Source organism: Phodopus roborovskii, unplaced genomic scaffold, assembly GCF_943737965.1.
Source record: "Phodopus roborovskii unplaced genomic scaffold, PHOROB, whole genome shotgun sequence".
Taxonomy (NCBI): domain Eukaryota; kingdom Metazoa; phylum Chordata; class Mammalia; order Rodentia; family Cricetidae; genus Phodopus; species Phodopus roborovskii.
The window spans coordinates 13,360,898-13,383,781 of NW_026125059.1; the positions used below are offsets into that span (position 1 = coordinate 13,360,898).

The 22,884-nt window shown below is 53.4% G+C and overlaps 1 protein-coding gene across 2 annotated transcripts in view; it reads left to right on the forward strand.

Moving 5' to 3' along the window:
* The window catches only part of Cdh22 (cadherin 22), a 64,194-nt gene that overhangs the window by 35,289 nt on the left and 6,021 nt on the right, over positions 1-22,884 (forward strand). For both annotated transcript variants that reach the window (XM_051186310.1, XM_051186318.1), the window contains 4 exons: positions 1,494-1,747; positions 6,912-7,048; positions 17,518-17,639; positions 17,731-17,848. In XM_051186310.1, the coding sequence (XP_051042267.1) occupies positions 1,494-1,747; positions 6,912-7,048; positions 17,518-17,639; positions 17,731-17,848 (631 nt within the window). The remainder of the gene's footprint in view (positions 1-1,493; positions 1,748-6,911; positions 7,049-17,517; positions 17,640-17,730; positions 17,849-22,884) is intronic.

Below are 22,884 nucleotides of genomic sequence, written 5' to 3' on the forward strand. Positions count from 1 at the left end.
CCCTTTGAAGGTCTTTTAATCCCCATGTGTCCCTCTGAAAGAAAGGTCATGATCCCCATTTCAACTACTGAGAAAGATGGAGAATGAGAAAGGGGCTTGCCATGCCCACATCTGGAAGAGACAGAGTTGGGATTTGAACCCAAGCTTTTTCCCCACTACATCCAGCAGTTATGCTTACCCCTGGCTGACCCAGAAATCTCGGCCCAACAGACCCAGTGCTCCTGGGAGGATGGGGAAGGAGGTCCCAGAACAAAGCAAGAACCTCCTTCCAGGACTTGCCCATGGCTATGATGACTCAGGGCGCCAAGCCTTGAGGACTGTGCCCTCGATCACGCCACCCAGTGGAAGGCCCAAGTCCACCCATTATTGCAGGGCCTCGGTACCCTAAGGGGTTCAGTACCCTGCTCAGGTCACTCACCTGGGACAGTCCTGTAGGAACACAAGCTCAGGGCTCTAGCTGCAGAATGCAACTACTTTCCAGTCTTTTGATCTCCATGTGCCCCAACTATAAGACAGGCCGCTCATAGATGGGAAATCTATGGGACACACCATAGTTTCCTAGCAGCCCATGGCATCAGAATTCATCCCAGCAGGCTAGTTTTCTCTCTCCCTTGGGGAGGCATCATTCCCACGCTCTGAAGTTTGGTGGCTCCGGTAGTCGTCTGAGGCGCCTGTGGAGTCAGCAATGGCTCCAGAGCCTGGCAGAACCCCGTCTGATGAATGGCCTGGCTTTAGAAGCCATCGTTCATTCGTAGGCAGCGCCCAGCTCTCTGCATCTTGATTGCTCAGGCAACAAGACAGGGGGAAAAGGGAATCTGTGCTGTTAGGGAAGGGGCCTCATATGCCATGCAGACATAGGCTTAGGAGCTCCAGAAAGTCCCCACCACCACGTGACCATAGTAACTAAAGCTGTGCCACTGGGGTCATCTGTGCAGGAAGGCTAGCACCAAGCTCAGCTAAGGTGCTCCTCCCTTGGGGAGCTTCACTCCCTCCCCCAAAGCTGAAAGGGTCCATCTGATTGAACACAGTCAGCTCATAGCTGCAGAGTCAGGGCTAGAACCCAGGCCTAGAGCCTGCAGATCTTTGTCCCCATTCCTTCCTCTTGATTTTGGGAGCCACAATGGTCTGGCTTTGAGTCCTGGCTGTGCCAAGGGCCACCTGCTCAGGGTGTGGCTTGCCCTTCTGGCCCCGATTTCCTCGTGGGTAAAAGGGAGATCCACTGCCATATTGGTCCTACAGGTGGCTATTAAATAAAAATATACTGAGTGGAGATGCAAGAAACCTGGGAATTGGGGCCTTTTAAAGTGGTGCCTGTGTGTTTCCAGGCAAAGACAGATCCCTAGGAGCCCCCTTTCCCCTGGGAAGGGCTGGGCCTCTGACAGCCAGCTCTGTGGTGGGCTGAGCCAATTGTGTGTGACCTTGACTGCCAGCTTGGCCACGCCATCCATTACCCACCAGGCCCATCACTGACTGGCCTTCTCTGCCTCCCCCAGCACCTGGACTTCGAGTCACAGCAGGTACACACGGTGGTGCTGGAAGCCCTCAACAAGTTCGTGGACCCCCGCTTCGCCGACCTGGGCACATTCCGAGACCAAGCAATAGTGCGCGTGGCAGTGACTGACGTGGATGAGCCCCCCGAGTTCCGGCCACCCTCCGGCCTCCTGGAGGTGCAGGAGGACGCGCAGGTGGGCTCCCTGGTCGGCGTGGTGACGGCGCGGGACCCCGACGCCGCCAACCGGCCCGTCCGGTGAGACCCCCGCCCGGGGCCACGCCTGCTGCCTGCTGTTCTGCTATGCACCACCCCAACAGACTGAAGGCAGAGGGGAGGAGGGGGTACTGGGAGCCAGAGAACCCAAGAGGAAAAGAAGGAGCACTTCCAGGCAAGACAGGGACAAAGATGCAGAGCCAGTGCCCAGCGAGCCAGAGGAGCCCTCTGACCGCAACCGGAGAGGTCCCGCTTTCTCCTCTCATCAGCCCACCTCAGGCCTCAGTGGACAACCCTGGCCATGTTCAGAAGGAGCAAAACCAAGCAAAACAGGCCCCTATTTTCTTGGGTCATTCCTTATACAGGGTTCTTCGGGCCTTTAGGCCACATGTGTTCCCTCTCTCTCCCTTCTCCCCTTCCTCCCTCTCCCCTTCTCCAGTCTATCTCTACCTTAAAATGTAGCCAGACTTCTCCCCTAGCTGTGGTCACAGGATGACCCAAGTCAGCACGCCCCCTGGCCACCTCTGTTGTCACACAAGGCAGCCAGGCCTTTCTCCAGTGTGGAGCTTAGCCTGACCGCCTGAGCTCCTCTGCTCCTCTTGGATTCAGTCACACTCCACCTTGACCTTCAACCTGACCATCCCAGAACCCTCCAGAACCCTCCAGCCCCTGCCCTACATGCTCCCCTCCTCCCAGCCTGCTCCCAGGGCCTATGCTGCAGCTGCTCTTGGGCCAGGTCCCAAGATCACTAGCCTCTCATTCCCATTGCTCAACAGTATTTCTCTAAAGGTCTTTCTTGGCTCCTCCCCCCGAAATACCTACCCCATGCCACCCAGGCTCTGCACCTCCCATCCCTTCCTCTATATCCCTCCTCCACACAGCTCACTTCCCAGCTTCTGATTTCCCGGTGTCCACGTTTGCCCCACAGAGACCATGCTTGCCCCCACTGAACCAGCACCCAGAGAATGGTGACCTCCACCAGCTCACTCACACTAGGACCTTGGGGCCCTGAGACTCAAAGGCCCAATACCCCTGCACACTCCCTGAACAGCTAGAGCATGAATGAGGCCCGAGATGAGGACAGAAACTAGCAGCAAGAGCAGGGCCAGGTGAAGAGCCTGGAAAGAGAGAGGGCAGAGGGACCTGTCAGACCACACAGACAAGAGGAACTCTAGAGAGAGGATGGGAAGTCCAAGAGCCAGACTCTGGGTGAGGCAGGGGCAGAGGCAGGGTAGAGATGCAGGGGGAGGGCGGTTGCTGATGGAGGGACTTGTGAGAGAGGCGGAGGACAGCAGTGGTGGCAGAAACAGACACAGGGAAGGGGCAGGTGGGAGGATTAGCCAGTGTCAGATGGACCAGGAAGAGGTCCTGGGCATGCTGCTTCTTCCCCAACCTCCTGCTACACCATTAATGTGCCAAGCTGAGCTCGGCTGAATACTGAGAAGGAAGTTTAAGTATTGCATTGTCTAGTTCCGTCGTCTGTCTTAACAGCCTCTTAGAATTGTGCAGGGCGAGCCTGTACAATCTTACATGCCAGCCCTAGACAACAAGATGCGAAGATCCTGTCTCACTTAGCTGCCACAGTCTATCAGACTGAGAGACAGCCTTGGGGATCTGGGAAAAATCCTTGGAGTTGGCAGGAATGGGTCTGAGCTGAACCCATTCTGGATATATGAAGGCTTGTGCAAACGTCAGGAGCCTGGGGGTATAGTTAACAGAAAGGGGTAAGGAACCAGGGCCTCCCAGGTAGGATAGGAGCTCACCCACCAGCCAGAAGCCTAGGATGTAGCCACAGCCCCTGTCTCCCTGCCCCCAGGCACAGCCTTTTAAATACGTTTGGCCAATGGCTGTCCCCGGCCTTCTCCTAAGAGGACAGTGTCACCCATTTCTCAGAAAACTGCAGACCTGAGCAGGTTGGCTTCTGCTGGCACCATGGGGGGTTGGGCGGGATGAGGCAGTCGGGTCAGTGTTCCTGGCAGCAGCTCCCTCCTCTCCGCTTTGCTGGCCACCCTCTGCTTCCACTCCCCCCTTCCTCTTTCATCCCTGCTGAGGGGACAGACTTTGAAACCAGCTCTCACCCTCCTTCATCTCTCTGTGCCGGCCCCCTTCCGAGGTGCTCCTCAGATGTGGAGGAGCCCGAGGGCAGCTTGAGACAGGTCCAATTTAGCACCACAAACATTCACCCAGATTCCCCTGCACAGCTCAGAGCCAGGCCTGGGGATATGTGGTGACTCAACCAAGGGCAGCTCCAGGGTGAGGCTCCCCGACTGTGGGGCACAGACCTGAGAACCAAGGCCGCTGGTGCTGGACTGTGCGCGGCAGGGAAGGTCACAGAGCCAGGGTGGAGCTAAGGGTGCTCAAGCCTTTGCTGTTCCAACTTCAGTACACTGTCACACACACATACCCCACTCACAGTCACACCACAAACATACATTCCCACCCACAACTCACAGGACACATGGCTTCGTGCATGCATATGAGGTGTGCCAGCTTCCCCCTTCCCTCGCCTGCCAGGCAGTCCTCGCCACACGCTGAGTCCTCGCCACACACTTCCTTCCTGGCTCCCGAGGCTAGAAGCCAGACAGTCAGGGCTGAGGCCTGTTGCCTACCTCTTAACTGGTTAAAGGTCTCCCTATAGTGTCCCCACCCCATGGCCTTGGGCACAGGTGCCTATCCTTAGGCTCCAGCCTCTGCCACCCCCCCCAAGAGGAGCAAAAGAAAAACCTAGAGGAGGAGGGTAAAAAGAATGGGGGGGATGAGGAGTGGGGAGGGAAACGGGAGGCGGGGAGGCACTGGACCTTAGGATGCTAACTCCATCAAAGGGTTACTCCATTGAGTTCATAACTAAATGGGTTATTGGAAAACGCAAACACACATACGCACTTTTAAAACTCCACTCTGCCATGGCACATTCTTCTACAGTGTGCCACATGCCTTCACCCCACCCGCAACAAACAGCAAATATGAAATCACCCTCCCTCAGCCCTGTGTCCTGCAGCACCCCACCTCCACCCCTCCATCAGCCAAGGGGGCAGGGCTCTCCAGGATTCCGCTGAGCAAACACCTACCCACTTCCTAGGGAAATACGTGGTAGTGTCAGGCTGGGGACCAAGGGGACGGAGGCTCCAGGCATTGAGGCTTCCTTTGGCTAGTTCAACAAGCCCCAAAGAACTCTGGGTCTAGAGTCCCACCTCTGGGTGCACAGGCTAACTCTAGTGCAGAGTAATTATGCACCCCTAGTTGGGAGGGCATGGTGGGTCCACAAGGCATCCTAATGTAAATAAAGACAGGCCTCTTGAGAAGATGCCCTCAAGGCTGGGACTCAGCCTGGCTAGAAGGATCATGTCCTGTTCGTGATACAGCCTCACTCAGCTGAGTTTATCCTGGTGGCCTCAGTGACCTCATCTGCCAGGTGGGGGTGGTGACAGGAGCACATGGGCAGCTGGGAGGGTCCTGTTCCCTTACAGCCCTGAGTAGCCCAGTTTGGCATTTGCTCGATGCTCAGGTCATGAAGTTCCGAGCAGGGGACGGCTGAGAAGTGTAATCTCGGAACTGTCCCATGCATGCCAGGGAAAGGGGGGTCAGCTCGAGTCTGTTCTTCTAGGTAGCATGCCTGGCTAACTAGGTGCAAGGGGCAGAGCACACTCAGCAATCCAGGACAGGACAAGATGATGCCCAGGGGTTGGGGAGATGGCTCAGTGGGTAAGAGCACTTCTTGACAAAAGCTTAAGGGCTTGAGTTCGAATCCTCAACACTCATGTAAAAAGACACATGTGGCCATACACACCAGCATGGCAAAGCATCGAGCTTCAGGTGTGAAGTCTGTCAGAAGGGAGAAAGGTAGAGAGTAATGGTGGGTACCTGATGGCCTCCATGAGCACAGGCACATCCAAGTGAGTACATGAACACACACGTGCACACACACGCGCACACACACACACACGTGCGCACACAAACTCCACTCTGCCCATGGCACATCCCTCCACAATTTGCCACATGCCTTCACCCACCCCCACCAGCAAATAGGAACTCACCTCCCCTCAGTTCACCCAGTCCATACCAGGATACCAGGTGGCTCTGAATTAGATACATAAACAGCCTAAGGAGGTGGGACACTGGTTCAAGGTCACACAGGGTGAGCAAGTGACAGGAAATGCAATCATGGTATGCTCAGACCCCTGCAGTTACCATTATCCCTGTGGGAGAGATGGGGAAACTGAGGCCCTGAGAGGTTTGATCCTGCATGCAGCCCAGGCCCTCCAAAGGCCGTCTCTCACGGCTTTGAGCCCTGCAGGCGTTGCTTCCCAGACCTCGGTTTCCCTCTCTAGGATTGGGGGAAGAGCAGAGACAAGGGCTTTCCTCCCTGCCCGGCTGCTTTGTCCTGGCTGCACAATGCGCCTTTGCCTGCATGCCAGGCCTTTGTCTGAGTGTAGCCACGGCACCCCCGCCCGTGTTATCAGTGCAGAAAGTGGCGGCGGGCGCTGGCGGGGCCTCTCTGGGCCTCCGCCGCCTGAGACATGTGTTGGACACGGGCCTTTCAGGCCTGGAGCCGGAGCACAAAGGCCTGGGAAGGAGGCGGAACAAAGGGCTTTTTCACGCAGCAACTGAAAAGCTGCAGATTAGCAAGTGCGCTGTGCAGGCAGGAGGAGCAGGCCAGCCATAGACCCTCCCAGTCAGGCTCAGCTGCCCTGGCTCTGGGGTCCACCTGGCCTCCAGAAACATGCTAGCCTGCCTTTACTCCCTCTCCTGCTCAAAATTCTCAAAAAAAAATCCCAACTCCCGGTCCTAAATTCTCTCCCCACCTCCAGCTCAGCCACTTTATATCTTTCGTTTTTCCCTGGTCAGTCCTCAGCCACCTCCGCCTCCCCTAAAGCCCCCTTAATCCCCCTCTCACCATGAAGCCCAATTCTGGGTCTCCTTTTTAGGAGAGCAAAAAGAGACATCTGTGACTCTGTCCCAGGAATGCGATCTCCAACCCTCTCCACAACTATAGGATACAAGTTCAAAGTCCCACTGACCATCCAAGGGCGCAGAACCGCTGTCCCTGCCCCGGAGATCCAGCAGTCGCCAGCCCCAGGGAGATGCTAAGCCTCTGTGTCTCTACGGGGTGGTCCCTCTCTTGGAGCAGGGTGGAGTAGGGAGATCAAGGGCACAGGCTCCTAACATTGGGGCACATTTGATCAGCCCAACCCTGCCCCCCACTCAGGTACGCCATTGACCGGGACTCGGATTTGGAGCAAATCTTTGACATTGATGCAGACACTGGTGCCATCGTGACTGGCAAGGGGCTGGACCGCGAAACCGCTGGCTGGCACAACATTACCGTGCTGGCCATGGAAGCGGGTGAGTTGGGTCATGTGGGTGAGGAGCAAAAGTGAACAGGCAGGGGCTGGGGCAGAGCGAAGGCTGAACTGTCAGTCAAGGCACAAGGGGGAGGGGCCAAGGGCTGAGGCGGGCAAAGATAAGAAAGGAGGCAGAGTTCCTACCTGGGTATGGGTGTAGAAGAAATCAGATCTCCAGGAAAAGAGATCTGTCGAGCCCTCTAAACCCCACAAGAAAAGGCTAAGATAGAGGTCAACTTTCTTCCCTTATTCACTCATCTCCCACAGGCCAAGTCTAGGGTCTGAGGAAGGAGGGCTAGAGAGTCCCTGCCCTCATAGGAGGCCAGCACAAAACTGAAAGAAGGTGTACTTAGTATGTCAGGCATTGTGATATGGTACAAAGGAGCAGCAAGAAAAGGGAACTACAGGAAGGTTTCTCTGGGGCAAAGGCTACTCTGGGAAGATCTGTTCAGAAGACCTCAGCACAGTCAGGACACGCCCTCATCTAGGGGAGACAGCTCAGGTAGGAGGAATAGACTGGGCGAAGACTCCTGGGTGGGAGGTAGCTGCCCTACCGACAATTAGAGGGACTGCAGCAGGCCAAACTAGTTTGAGCCGGGTAGAGTGGTCAAGCACGAGTGGGGAGGGGCTGTACTTTACTCAACCTGATTGGGGCGGGGTGGGGGGCTTTGCGCATTAGAGGGCCTCTGTGGCTGTGTGGAATGGGGGGCGGTGAGCTCGGTCAGAAGCGGTGGGGTTGGAGAAGGGGTTATAACCCAGCCTGGGCCAGGAAGAGTGAGAATGAGAATAAGCTGCAGACCCGGGGCGCTGATGGAGCAGGGTCAAAGGCTAAAGGGAACACGTGTCTGCGGGAGAAGTTTCTGGAAGTGGGGGCCTAGCTTGGAGCCACTGGGTGGGTGGGGCTTGAGCTGGGAAAGGAAAGGCTCTGAAATATGAGTCTGTGGAAGTGGGACGCAGAGGGAGGGGTCTCGTGGGGCAACAGGAGTGGGCTGAGCCAGCCAGTGCCAGCCAGGCCTCCTCTGCTTCACCTGCCCTCCAGAGTAGCGTGCCACCTCTGCAGGCCTCCTCAGCAAGCTGCTAGAAAGCCGGCTTGAGTGATTCAGGAGATCTCTGAGCCTCACGCAGCCTTAGGGCAGCTCAAATCCACTCCTATCCTCGAAGCCCTCCTGCTGGCCTTCCCCTCCTCCCTGCGCCCGCCTTCCCTTCCTCCGCCTACTTTGGAGGCCCCGCTGGCCCGTGGCAGGGCCGAGGAAGTCCCTAGGCTGAAGTTCCCTTAGTCTCTTTCAACTGCAGTTTAAAGGAAAACACAAAGCCGGCTCAGCCCTCAGCGCGGCGTCTGGGAGCCTTTGAATCCACTCCTCCTCCGCTTGGAAGAGAGAACAAAGGTGGCTGGAGAGGAAGTAGCGCTGGACTGGGGGGAGGGGAAGAGTCCCTCCACCTTCTGAGCCTCCCCTCCTGCTCCAAGGCAGCTGTCACCAAGGCTCTGCGCGTGGAGAAGGCAGAGGCCTGACTGACAGGCAGAGGTACCTCCTTCCTTGGCCCATAGATTGTCACCTGTCTGACATCCTGCCACTAGCAAGTCCCTCCTTTGGTGATGCCGAGTGTGCTCACCTCAGGTCTCCCTCCTACATGCTCATCTGGCACCTGTGGCTGTAAGGCTTTCCTCTCTGCCTTCAGAGACTCACTGCATCCTACAGCTGACCATGGGGATGAGCGTGACACACTGAGAGGAGAATCTGGCTTGAGGTGACCCTCTGAGCTTCAATCCACAGTACCTGCCCACTCCTCACCTCTAACTAACTGACAAACGAAACACTTTGCATCTTGGTGCAGAGAAATCGGCCAGTGTTTGTAAGCCTTCATCCCATGCTTCCCTGTCCGCCTTGACTGTGCACGTGGCTTTCCTCCCACTGGAGGTCCAGTCCCTTTACAGTGACGAGGTCACCGGATCTCCATGTCTTAGGAGTGTTGGCCCCAATGTATGGGTGAGGAAACAGACTCAGGTGGAATCCCTTGTGAGCAGTGCCAACCCTGCCTGGCCTACCCCAGAGCTCAGCTCCCCCTGCGTTGTGCCCTGCTCATATTTCCTTGGCCTGGGGTTGGGGAGATGGCGGCTCAGTGTATGAAGTACCGGCTGAGTTCAGACCCCTCCTCCCCCAGTTTCTACATAAAAGGCAGTTATGATGATATAATCCCAGTACCAGGAGGTAGAGACAGGCAAATTCCTGGAGTTACTGGCCAGCCAACCTAGATGGCAAACCCTAGGTTCAACAATAGATCCCGTTTCAGAGATAAAGGACTAGCAAGGTGGCTCAGTGGTTAAGGCACTCGCCTTTAAGCCTGATTACCTGAGTTCAATACCTGGGACCCACATGGTAGAAGGTAAGAACAGACTCCTGCAAGTTGTCCTCTGACCTCTCTTGTGCACCATGGCACGTGTGTGCACACACATACATATATGTAATAAAAAATAAAGTAGGAAGCTAGGGAGATGGCTCTGTGGGGAGAGTGCTTGCCTGCAAACGCAAGGACCAGAGTTCAAATCTCCAGGTATGGCAGTCCACCTGTAGCCCCAGTTGCTTACAAGGAATATACAAGGAATCTCCAGAGCAAGTTGGCCAACTAGACCAGCCAGCCTGGCAAACTCCGGACTCAAGTGAGAGACCCTGCCTTGACATACAAGGAGAAAGTGATAGAGAAGTCATTGACATCAACCTCTGGCAGGACACACACACACACACAGGCACACACACGCACACACACGCGCGCGCGCACACACACACAGGCACACACACACACACGCGCGCACACAGAATCTGTGGCAAATAACCCCTACCCACACTATGTTCAAGCCATCTCTAATGAAGACACAGTTACCACATCTATTTTACAAATGAGGAAACTAAGGCCCCAGACCACAGAGCAAGTCCATAAAAGCCTAGGGTGACCCAATACTTCATACCAGCAATCTGCCTAAGCCCCAGGGACTGGAGCCACCTCACTGGCTCCACCCTCAGGCCCTGTGTCCTCTTGCTGAGGTGCCCTCATGGCACCCTCAGAAGCAAAGGGGATGAGCAAGGGGTCCCACAGCCCCTCCTTCTCCCAGGCGGAACAAACAAGAGGTGACAAGGATCAGAGGGGAAATATTTATACACGCTGCAGCGCTCTGTGAGACCCTCGGAGGATGTCGCCCTCAGCCAGAGCAGCCGCCTGTCACGCTGGATTACCTCAAAGGCCTGGGCCCACTTAGTATGCTGGCTCCTCTCTCCCGAACCTCTGAGTCATCCATCCTGCCCATGCAGACGCGCCTTCCACTGACATTATCTTTAACGTTTTGTAATCATGAAATATTAATGACCAATATTGAATTTAAAGTACAATTTGTGTCTGGATCCTTCGGTGGAAAGGGCAGTTGTAAACGGATAGTCTTGGGAGGAGGACCTGGAGAGCCAAGAATGGGAGAGAGGGGGCTGGAGGTGAGGGTGCACCCAGCAGGCTCATCCAGGGTCATCAGCTCACACCCAGCCAGCAACTGTCCGTGACAAGGAGTTACCCAAGTCAGTTGGAATCTTCCCACAAGGGTCACCCTGGGCCAAGTCACGTCTCCCTGCACCCCAAGTTCCCCTTCATGCAGGCGAGTTTGTGGACACACCTACAGACTGGTGACTGTCTGTATGCCCCTTCAAGGGCAGGCTCTGGTGCACCCTGTGGCCAGGCACTAGGTGGGTGTAGGTAAATATGGGGGCAGGAAAGAATGGCCTTACACATGCGCTTGTGAGAATGGGCCCTAGGTGAGAAAGGGTTCCCTTTGTGTGGTCCCAGCTTTGTGAGCTGCCAGGTCACTCCTCTGCTTTGTTTCCCACTCATTATACTGGCTGTGACTCCCCGTCCTGTTGCAGGGCAGAGGGACAGAGACTGCAAAATGTAGTGGCCTCTGTTTATTCAAAGGTATTGATCAGTGTCACGCATAAAACAAAAATCCTCCATGGGTTTGGAAATCATATTTGTCCGGTTCCAGTAAGGTGCCTGACAGACACTTAGCAGGTATTGTTAGTAGCCAGGGAAGAAATCTGAGGCAGGGGCATGCCAGAGATGGTGGCCCAGTTCCACAATACTCCATTTCGCACGAGGAAATGGAAGCCAAGGAAGGAGTGACTGATTTCCCAACTCGCTCTGTCCTGTGCTCCTTGGAGAACTGCAGAGGGAGCAGAGGCCGAGGAGAGGTCATAGTGGGGTTCCCAGGCTTCCTCCAGGGGGTCCTCCCCTGTGTCCACCCAGCCAGGGTCTGCTTATCTCGCATCCCATGGGGATCCCTTGCTGAACAAGTTTGGTAGAGGCTTTCCTGAGCAAGGAGAAGCTAGAGTACAAACTTGGTGCTCTGGAGAGACCTGAGGGGCAGGGAGGAACTGGCTCACCACCAGGAGTGGGGGTGGGGGGTAGGAGGTGGGGGGGATGGACCTCCAAGGTGAGACTCTGGTAGAGGGAGGCTTTTTAAGACCTGAGATTTTTATCTCTGTAGGCCCAGGCTGAGAGGTTTAGAGACCCCTCTGAGAACAGAGAGATGCATATGGCTAGAGCAGAGAGCTGGAGTGCAGAGGCAAGCCTACAGGAAGGGCCTTGAAGGCCCCTATGCAGACAGATGTTAGTGTAGCAGGGAGCTAGTGCAGGTCTTTAGCAGGAGTGCTGTGATCAGATGTAGGGTGTCCATGGTCTCCTTGGCCTGGAGAAAGGTAGACAGAAGGGAACAGAACAGACGTGAGCAAGTAAGATAACTCATGGTAACTTCACACCGCGTGTCACCACAGGGCCAGTGACTGTGGAAGCTAAGGTGGCTACACAGTAGAGACTGCTTTGAGAGATGCTGACTTCCTGTCCTCAGAGGTGTGTAAATCATTACTGACCTTCTCTTGGGCTGAGTGGTGCCTCCAGGATCCTTAGCACTTGGCAGATACCAGCACCTCCAGAGGCAGAGGCAGGGATGTCTCTGGAGTCCCGGTAGGACAGCCCACTCTGCCCCAAGGGAAGGAAAACGTCTCCCAGGGCCCAGATCCCAGGGATGCTGTTTTCATAGCTCCTACTTCACCTGAAGTCCCTCTGTTCTCAGAGGAGTCAGCCCCACAACAAAGGCAGAGCCCATACTCTGCACTTTGGGCTGAGCAGATGACCAGTGTCCTTGAGAGAAACAGAGAAGGGTGCCCGAGTCTCCTGTTCCCACGAAAGGGGCATAGGGACAGGGCAAGAAGTACCAGAAGGCCACTCCAGGCTGTTTCCACCCCCTTTGCTGGATCCTCCTCTGCTCCTCACCCTCCTCCTCCCACGCCTGCCTGGGCTGTGGGTAATTGGGAAGATCAATCTTTCTGCCCAGCTGGCTAGCTCTAATCAGAGCCTAGGGTAGGGATGCAATCTAATTCTCCAGGGAGAAGGGTAGGGCTGGGCTGGGGGCTGTCAGGGAGAGGGTCTCTCCACTCTGCTCCCTTCCTCTGTCTACCACACTAAGTGGATCCAAAGATGATCTCTGGCTCCTTCTCTGGGGTCTCCCCTTTCTCTGTGATGCCCAAGAAGAATCACAGCATCCACCCCACTAATTTTGCTGATGTGATATTAGTTTCCCTAGTCTGTTCATGGGTTCCTGGAAGGGTGCAGCCACATCATGCCCCAGTCCCTTCTCAGAGTCTCTTCTGCACACAAGCTTAGGATGCCACAGACAGGGACAGTCCCTTGCTGCACACAACTAACTTTATTAGTCATCTATTAGGGCATGCAGTGTTAAACAAAATTTCTACATACAGAGGAGATTAATGAGTGCAGCAAAGATAGGATGCAGGCTCCGTAAAGCACTTGCTTTGAGAGCTTAGAGACTGGAGACCCAGAACCCATAGAAAAGTGTTAGGCATGGTGGGAAATTCTTGTAACCTCAGAGCCAAGGAAGAAGAGACAGGAGAACCCCTAGGATTCACTGGCTAACCAACATAGCCCAATCAGCAAGCCCCCATGAGAGACCCCCTGGAAGGAGGTAGATGGCACCTGAGGTTGTTCTCAGGCCTCCAAGTAAACGTTCACACATGCGCCTGCACTCAGACAGACAGACACACACACACACTTGAAAACAAAACACACAGGGTACCCAGTAAAATCTAGGGTAGCAAGTATCACAGGAAGCCGCGTACGTTAGGTTGTGAGGAGAAACAGCAAACAAGCCGTCAGGAAGGAGCAGACCTAGGACAGAGGGAGGGAAAATGGAAAGAAGGCCAAGGCCATCTAACCCAAGCCATGAGACCTTGGAGAGAGGACTGGCCTTGGGCTGAGGGCAGTCAAGGAGAGCTGCCTGGAGGACACATGACGCTTGGGGCCTTGAAGAGTTCTGGCAGCTGAAATGTTTAGAGACTTAGAAACTCTCCCTTTGAAAGCAGCCCCTCATCCAGACCCAGCGCTGTCAGTTGACCCTGTGAGACCTCAGGGACACGCTCCATCTCTCCGAACCTGTTTTCTCATCACAACACAACATTGATTCAAGTTCCCACCTCAGTTGACAGGATGAAGCGGAAGCACGGACCCTGACCTTTCTTAGGGGGGAGGGGACATGCCCCATGTCCTCTTCCTTTCCCACCGGCCCTATCCATCTTTGCTTCTTGCTCAGTTGGGTTTAGATGCCCCCTGAGTGACTCTCTTTACCTTGGAAGAGATCCTAAGCCCCCCCCCACTCTGACCCCAGGGCCTTTGCATATGCCAATCACTCTCCCCAGAGCAATCTCTCCTCCCCTCATCCCCTTCTCCCAGTTACTTCCCAGTTGGATCCCAGTAGAAATGTCACTTGATCCATGGAAAAAGTCCCCACACCCACCAGGGCAGGGTTCCTTGCTGCATACTCTCAGTCCCTGAGCTTTTCAATTCTTGTCACACAGTCTGGAGTGGCGTCTGTCTCTACCACTGTACCCAAGGACCGTGTTGTTCTTGTTTGTTCCTGTGTCCTTGGTACAAAGGAGACTCCCATTCCACACTTGTCAGCAGAAACCACAAGCCTCCGTTCCAAAATGTCCAATCTCACTCCAGCTGCTATGCTTACAGAACCTCAGGGCACCAGGAGGGTAAGAGACCAGCCCAGCAACTCTGAGCCCAGAGCCTTCCTTCCCAGCCTCTTCCAACCCCTGGGGCTTCCACCTGCCACCTCCCCAGATGCACAGCAAGCCAACTGACGAAGGAAGCACCAGGCCAGAGCACGTTTAATTTTAATTTAGGAATCGGTTAAGGCTGCAGGCCCGCTCAGCTCTGGGCTGTCAATCAGCCTTCCTCAAGGCTGCATCAATTAGTTTAAAAATATTGAATGTAATTTTGCCTGACACAACATATTGCAGCTACTGCAAAATATAATTTATTTTAGAAGAAGAAATAATTAAACTAATTTGCATGTCAGTCAGCTGAACTGAGATGGCAATTGGGGGAGGGTCGTGGGGGATCTGGCCCCTGGAGGGGGCACCTGCCACTGGGCACTGGGTGAGGTCCTGCTATGCCTGAGTGAGTCTGAGCAGCTGCCACTGGATCAACAAAAATCCAGGCAACAGGAGGGCCAGACATTGTGTCTGGACCACACACTTAGTTAGGAGGCTTGGGGACAACTCCAGGGATGCTCAGTTTCCCCATCTACAAAATAGGTTTGATATCACCTTTTCGTGGGTTGTATGGAGACCCACATGAGGTCATGAGAGGAAAGGATTCTGTAAACTGGGCAGAGGTCAGGGTTAAACCCTGCTCAGTGCTTTGTTTTGTAACAGACCCCTGGGAAGTGCTACAGGCAGGCCTAACGGTTCTTTGTGATTATGAGTGACAGATTGACCGGGCTGGACTGGAAGGTATCAGAACCCTGCCATCCACCCCAAGGCAGAGTTTGCAATCTGGGTACACGATGAATCTCCTTGAGTAATGGCCAATCTTCAGCACTGGTGTTTTTTAAGGCTTCCCAGGTGACTTTCTGTGGGCGCCAGTCAGGAGCAATGGCAATAGGCCACCCCCATTCCCTGGGACAAACACTACAAGGAAGCAGCCTGGGCAACTTGGAGGCACGCCTTTTAAGTAGGTGTCCTCAGCTGCCTACCTCTTGGACCTGAGACCCTTACTCAGGGAAAAGGACTCAGGGCTCTCCTAAGAAAGTGGCCTAAGTGTGACATGTTGAAAGAGGAGGCCAGGAAAGTCCAGGTGTAACCCATGGCCACTGTGTGACAGCAGGGGACTCCCAGTAGTAGAACCTGGGTAGAGAGTGTGCTGTCATTCTCCCAGATCTTCCCCACCCCTCCTCTAGCCCCGCCCCCACTTCAGAGACCCGACTGCCTTCCCTCCCCCCGCCCAGAAACACCCCATCTGTGTGTGGAGGTTTTCTGGCAACATGCTCTTAAAAACAATGGCTCATTCAGCATCCCCAGTCACGACTCCCCTCCCTCGGTCCTGGAAGAGCCCCGCTAATTACTGAGATGGCAGGTCTAGGTAAACTGAGGAGATAACCGCACCCCGGACTGAGAGGAACTCCAGAGAGGTCAAGGTGCTAATGGAGGACTCCTATTTCCCCTTGTTCCCCAAAGGTGGCCCACCTGCCTCCCCATCTCCAGTTCTGTCACCTCCCCACAACTGCAGTCAGTATCCAGCAGCCTCTGAGTTCAGAGCAGATGGATCCACTCCCTCCAAAACTCATGGGGTGCATGGCTGCCTGGGAACTCCCAAAATTCCCCCCCAAATAGCTCCCTGCCAACCCAGCTGGAGACTCCCACCATCCTGGCATCTGCCTAGAAGTGGGGTGCCGTGTCCTCTCCTGAGAATGCACGGTAGCAGGTAGACAAGGTCAGTCAGTAATGAACATGCCAGCTGAGGATGGGTAACAACAGCACTCATGTAGCAGGCAGCTAGAAGGACCAGTGTCCAGGGAACAGCTCAGAGAGGCCAGGCTGAGGCAGCCAGTTCTCGGATGTCTGGCCTCTTTACTAGGTACCTGTGTACCAGTCTTCTGTGCTGTGTGTACAGTTCCAAGCACTTCGTAGCTATTAACTCTTAGCTGATCTGTTCTGCAAGTAAGCGAGAAAACTGAGCACAGAGAAGTCAAGTCACTTGGCTGAGATCACAAAGCTTCTAAGTAGCAGAGGTGGGCTCAGTCTTAACTACCATGCCCCGTCTATCTTCCAGGTATAGAAACTGATGTCAGAGTTTTGCCCAAGCTCTAGGTCTGGCTCAGGTTTCAACTATGCCTGAAATCTAGGCCTCTTAGCCATTCCTCCAGATTCCATTAATTTGCCCAACTGTGGTGGGAAAGCTATTCTTTGCCTTATGCTGGAGACCCAGAGCTGACTAAGACAAGGGGCTTGACTATAGGGCATCCAGTTTGCTGACTGAATTTGCCTCCTCACACTCATCCGACCCTTGCAGGACCATGTTGATGAGAGCAGCAATTTGGGGGCTCTGTCACCAGCTGACCCATTGTCTAAATGTGCCCATGTATTTCGGTTTCTCCTTTGCAGTGTGGGGACACAAATTGTAGTGAGCCACAGGATCCACAAGGGCAGCTGAATGATGAGCTTATATGCTCTTGGAACATTCAGGGTTCTCTAAGTGACAGGGCAGAGATAGGAGTGGAGGTGACCGTGGCATTAACAGACTGGTTGTGGTTGTGGCTACACTGGAGATGGTGCTCATGCAGCTCATGATAAAAGTTGGGATATTGGTGGTGGTGATAGAGGGACAGTGGCCATGAGGGTGATGGTCTTTGGTATGTAGGATGATGATGGGAGGATGAAGCTAATGGATGTGGTGATGGTGATCTACTGGGATGATGGACACAGTGGTGAGGATGCTACTGTCCATTACCTGCCAGAGTCAGGGAACACAGTTGCTGGTAGTTATGGTGATGGCTTAGTAGCATGAATGATAGGGTAATGGTGGCGGCAGTAAAAGTAGTAGTGACGCATATTGTGGTGGTGCTCCTGGTGGTGATGGTGATGGTGATGAGTGGTACTGCTGTTTGTGGCCACAGAGGTTGTGGTGGCAATGGCAATAGGATTGATGCTGATATTAATAATGGGTATGGGGATGATGGGTATGGTGAAGACCATGGTGGGGATGGAGAGGAGGGTGGTGAAGATGGCTATCGTAATGGTGATGGCAGAGGTAGAGTGGCAATAGTGGAGGTGGTCATGGTGATGTGGTGATGGGAGAGATGGTGGATATGGGCATGGTGGAGAGGATGGTGGAGAAGATGGTGGAGAGGATGGTAGTGGGGATGGGATGGGGATGTGGAGAGGATGGTGATGGGGATGGTGGTGGAGATGGGATCAGAATGTTGAATATGGTGATGGCAGAGGGTGGATGGAGATCATGGGGTGACTACTCAATCACAGATGTCCCTGGTCCTTGTCCCCATTTGAAAAAAATGTGCAGTGTCCATCAATGTGACCCCACTGCCTACTCTTGCCCTCCTCTCCACTCTTCTTACAGACAATCATGCACAGTTATCGAGAGCATCCCTACGGATCCGAATCCTGGATGTGAACGACAATCCCCCGGAGCTGGCTACACCCTACGAGGCAGCTGTGTGTGAGGATGCCAAGCCAGGCCAGGTACCCAGAGGGACTCGGGACCAGGGCTGCTGTCATGGCAGAGGCCCCAACTCCACCTCATTATGTATCCCGCCCCTCTCCACCCCTACAGCTTATCCAGACCATCAGTGTGGTGGACAGAGATGAGCCCCAGGGTGGCCACCGCTTCTATTTCCGCCTGGTACCAGAAGCACCGAGCAACCCTCATTTCTCTCTGCTGGACATCCAAGGTGAGCTATCTGTGAGGGAGGGGGCTGGTGCATTGCCTTCCTCCTCTGTAGAAGCTAAGACTCCATGAGAACCAGAACTGGGTCTAAGGTCACAGAGTATAAGCCAGGTCATGACTGACACCCAGTCACTGGTCAAGCCCTGAGGAACCAGGGTGTAGGTTGGCAGAGTGAAGGGATGCATCCCAATGGCAGAGAGTGGCAGTTAGAATGATCCTAAAAGAGCATCCAGAGGAGCAGGCATTAGAGGACAGCCCCTGAGCCAAGTGACGGAGGAAGGCGCCACTGTACACACAGCAGCACATGTGGCTTAAAGTGCACCCAGCTCAAGTCCCTTATGGCATTCTCACAGACACAATGAAGGACGGTCCCCCACCCCCACACACAATTGTCTCAGAGGGGAAATGCCCTGCATGGTCCTTCAGGGTCCATTCCTACTGAACCTGTCTGGTTCAGTTCACATCTAAACTTTGGGGTTTCATACCCACACCTATAGAGTTCACACACACACACACACACACACACACACACACACACACACACACCTGTCTCTATATAATACACATGTTCCTTGACTCAGTCTTCCCCCTGCAGAAACAAATTGCTCACGTGCCTGAGCTGAGTTCTTCATGATACCACACTCCATGCCCCAAGGCCCTCCTGAAACTGACATTGAAATCTTTAAAAACCAAGCTGAGGGAGGCAGATGTCAAGGGACAGGAGTGAGGGACCCCAGGAAGCAGCCCAAGCTCAGCTAAGTTGACTTCCTGGCAACTAGCTATCTCTCTAAGCCTCAGTGTCAGAATCTGAAAATGGGGCTAATGCACACCATCTCAAGTGGCCACATACCCCGGAGGGAGGAGGGCTACTGGGGTAGACTGCAGACCCCGAGTTCTCACCTGCTACTCTCTGTCCCTTCAGCACCGCTAAGACACGGCCCCTATGTGGCAAGCTCTGCTCTGAATTCTGGAAACACAATGACAGATGGGAGAGAGTCTCTGCCCTCGCGGAGTTCATATTCCATTGAAGCAAGTCAGAAATTAAACAAATCAATAATATGTCAGGCACAATGAGTGACCAGGGAGGAGGGACAGCACAGCCTTTTTCCTCAAGAGTCTGGGCCTTGCTCTGTTCATTGTCAGCCTTTGGGTTCCCAGAGCAATGCTGGCACCTTGTAAGTGTTCAATAAAATGTGCGGCGTGAAGCTGAAAATGAAAGCTAGTCTGGGAGGGCCTCTCCAAATAGACAGTGAAATGGGTGGAGAGCTGGCTCAGTAGGTAAAATGCCTGCTATGCTAGAATGAGGACCTGAGTTCAAATCCCTGGTACCCACATATGCTGGGCATAGTAGCATATTTCTATAACCCTGTCACTGGGAGGCCAGGACAGGAGGATCCCGAGAAACTTGGAGCCTGCTAGCCTAGTTTAGTCAGTGAGTTCCAGGCCAACAACACCCTGCCTCAAAAGCTAAGGTGGAAAACGATAGAGGAAGACACATGACCTCTGCCTCTCACACACAGGCAAGTGTACCATATATACATGCTCACACAAGTATACCAAGTATACACCACACACACACACACACACACACACACACACACACACACACACACAAATAGAAGTTAAAAGCAAGCAGGGAGTGAGCCATGAAGATAACCGGAGTGAAAATTGGTGACAGAAACAACAAGTTTCAAACAAATGAAGAACGGGACTAGAAAGGATAAATCAAGAAGCATGGTGGGGGGGGGATGAGGGGGCTCAGATCATGTTGCCTCCTTCTGTTCCTGGAACATGCCTGGGGTCACTCCCAAGAGTTTCAGACCCTACCCACTACAGGGAGAAGCCTCAAGGCCTCTGAAGCCAAACCCATCTGTGTTCCCAGGGGCCACATTAAGAATCTTTACCATCCAGTGCCTCTACTCTGACACCGACCCCAGAGGATAATGATGACAGCTAGAGCTAGACCCTGGAGCCCCTGCTGTGTCTAGCATCAGCCCCTCTACGAAGGGCATGACTGTGAGAAAGTCTAAGGCTGTAGGAGGAACTGGGGCTATTTAAATCTTTTTGGAAGCAATTCAACAACCAATACAGCTCAGCCCACACATCCCTCCCTTGGTACCCTGAGCTGGTGCCCACGGACACAATCAGTCCTGTACCTGCCTCTCCAAGTTCAAGGGTCTTTGCAATTCTGGGGCCTGAGACACCCACCTTGCTGTTTCTCCTAGTTTAGGGGCCTCCAGAGCTCCCTTTTGGGGTGGTCCTCTAGTGTAAGCTTTGGGGACAGGGTAACCTTAGTCTGATGTGGTCAGAGCATCCATGGAAAGTCTCTTCCTCCAGGCCCTCAGCCCCCTTCTCTCAACATGCCAACCCCCCACCTCCTCGCCGTATAAATATCTTAGGTGACAAGCGGCTACCCCAACCCATCTGCTTCCCTGTACAAATGTGTAGCCAGTTTGGAAATGTGATTTATAAATATTGCCTTTGCAGCCAGGGATTGACGCTGATGGATGTCGGGCCAGATGGATAGATGCTACTCCCGGGCACTGGTCCCGCCTAGAAGGGTGGGGAAGGCCTGGGGTGGTCAGTGGCTTCCCAGAGGAAGATGGCTGAATGGGGTCAGGACAATACCCCAGGAACCCCCTTTCACTGGGTGTAGGTACGGCAGGGCTCTGAACACTCAGAACATCTGGCTGCATAGTGGAAGACAGCAACCCTGAGACAGCATCTCTGTCTTGCTTGGCAATTGGAGGCTGGGCCAGGGCCAGCCGCTCATTTCTCAAATCTGTCTACTTCTCTCTGCTGCCACTACTGCTATTGTCTCACACAAAACACACCACCACTTCCGACCCGTGGTCCATGTCAATGCCTGTATTTTCCATTATAAGTGTCCTTGGCTACCAGGCAGGTTCAAGCCAGGACAGAAACCATGTCTATCTTATTCACAGCCATGTCTCCAGGGGCTGGAATAATCCTGACATATAAAGAGTGCTCCGTTCAGATTTGTTGTGAAATGAATGGATGATGTATCACTGGGTCACTTCATGGTTTAAAGCCCACGAATCAATGGCCTCCTGTTGCTTTTCAGAAATAGCCCAAGTTCCTTTCGAAAACTGGCCTGCTAAACTTTCCAGGATGGGCTCTGCCTTCCTCCAACCACAGTCTGTGCTCCAGCCTCAGCATCAGCACACGGGCTGTTCTCGTTTCCTGGACTTGCCCACCTAGGATGACATCTATCACTTATCCCCGGAAACTCTCCCAGACTTCCCAGGTGTGGTCAGGGCCGCTCACATGTTCTTCCTACACTGGCCCTTCCCAATGCTCCCATGGTTTGTAATCCTAGACAGAGCTGTGGGCTCCTTCAATTAGTGTCTCCCATTAGCATCTGAGCTCTGATCCAGGCAACAGCTGATTTAGCTCTCCATTGTTTCCCCTCAGCAGCCAGCAGGCAGCCTAGCTTGTAGCAGTTAATGAAGAGCTTCAGAAGGAAGAGAGAGAAAGAAAGAGGAAGGGAAATAGGAAAGGGAGGGAGGGATGGAAGGAAATGCATTGGTAGATGGAAAATGAGGGAAGATGAATGAATGTGTGGAGGCTGATGGACAGCAGGAGGACGGGTAGACAGGTGAGGAATAAATAGGTAGATAGAGGTTGTGTAAACGGGTGGACAGGTAGATGATGATGAGTGGATGAGTAGGTGGGATACAGAGAATTGAGGCATAAATGAATGGTGGGTGGGTGCTGAAGGGCAGATAGATCACAGATGTTAAGATGGTGAGTAGAGAGAGGATAGATGGATGGATGCTGGAAGGTGAACAAATGTATGAAGACTAGAAAGTTGATGGGTACATAGATCTATGAATGGATGACAGAGGGAGATGTATGTGCATGGGTGGATGGATGATGAAAAGTGGATATATGTATGAAGTCTAGAAAAGGATGGATAGATGGATCTGTGGGTGATAGAGGGTAGATGGATGGAGGATGGGTGGATGATGGAAGGTAGAAGGTGGATGTATATACATGAAAGCATGGGAATGGATGGGTAGACAGATCTATCGATGGAGGAGGACAGATGGATTGATGGATAGGTCTATAGATGGGTGATGGATGAATGGATGAATGAATAAAGGATGGATGGGTAGACAAATGGACAGATGGATGGATGATGAAGAAACAAGTCACTATTCTTTTAGTGTGTGTGTGTGTGTGTGTGTACATGAGTGCAAGTGCTGGTGAAGACCACAGGCATGACATCTCCTGGAGCTGGAGTTATAGGCAGTTGTGAGTTATCTATATGAGTGCTGAGAACTCCTGTCCTCTACAAGAGCAATATATGTACTCTTAGTAGCTGAGCCATCTCTCCAGCCCCATACTCACTTCTTTAAAAGTTTTAAGTGACATTTATTTATATTTGTGTCCTGAGTGGGGTGGGGAGAGGCATGCCACATGGCATTGGAGGTCATAGGACAACTTGTATGAGTTGGTTTTCTCTGTCCGCCATGTGGATCCTAGGGGTGAAACTTGGGTCATTGGGCTTGGTGAGAGCACCTTCATTTGCTGAGCCACCATGCGAACCACACAAGACACTTCTTACTCCATGCACGCCAAGGGAGATCCTGCCCCAGGCATGGTTAGGAGAGCTAAATGTGTGCTTCCAATGCCCACAGGCTAATGTTTGAGAAGCATCCAGTTGGTGCTGATGCAGCCCTACCCTCCATCCCCTTCTTTGCCCTCTGAACATGAATCTCCTCTCTTCCCTGGCAGTAGGCAGTGTTTTCTTAGCCTGAGCTGCCTCGACAAGCCGGAACTTAAGGAGTTGACCCATGGCTGCCACTTAGCCCAAGAGTTGTGGTCCCTTCAGACTTTGTTCTTTGAGACTGGCATAGGGCCAGGCTCCAGCTGGCCAATAGTGGTGAAACAGGCACACATTTGCTTCTTACAAGGTAACAAGTGGTGCAACAGAACTTTGCATGGCATTGGAGCCATAAATCCCCCTTCCCAGGGAAGTGGAGAAAGGAGGCTGTGGAGAAAAGGTGATATCTT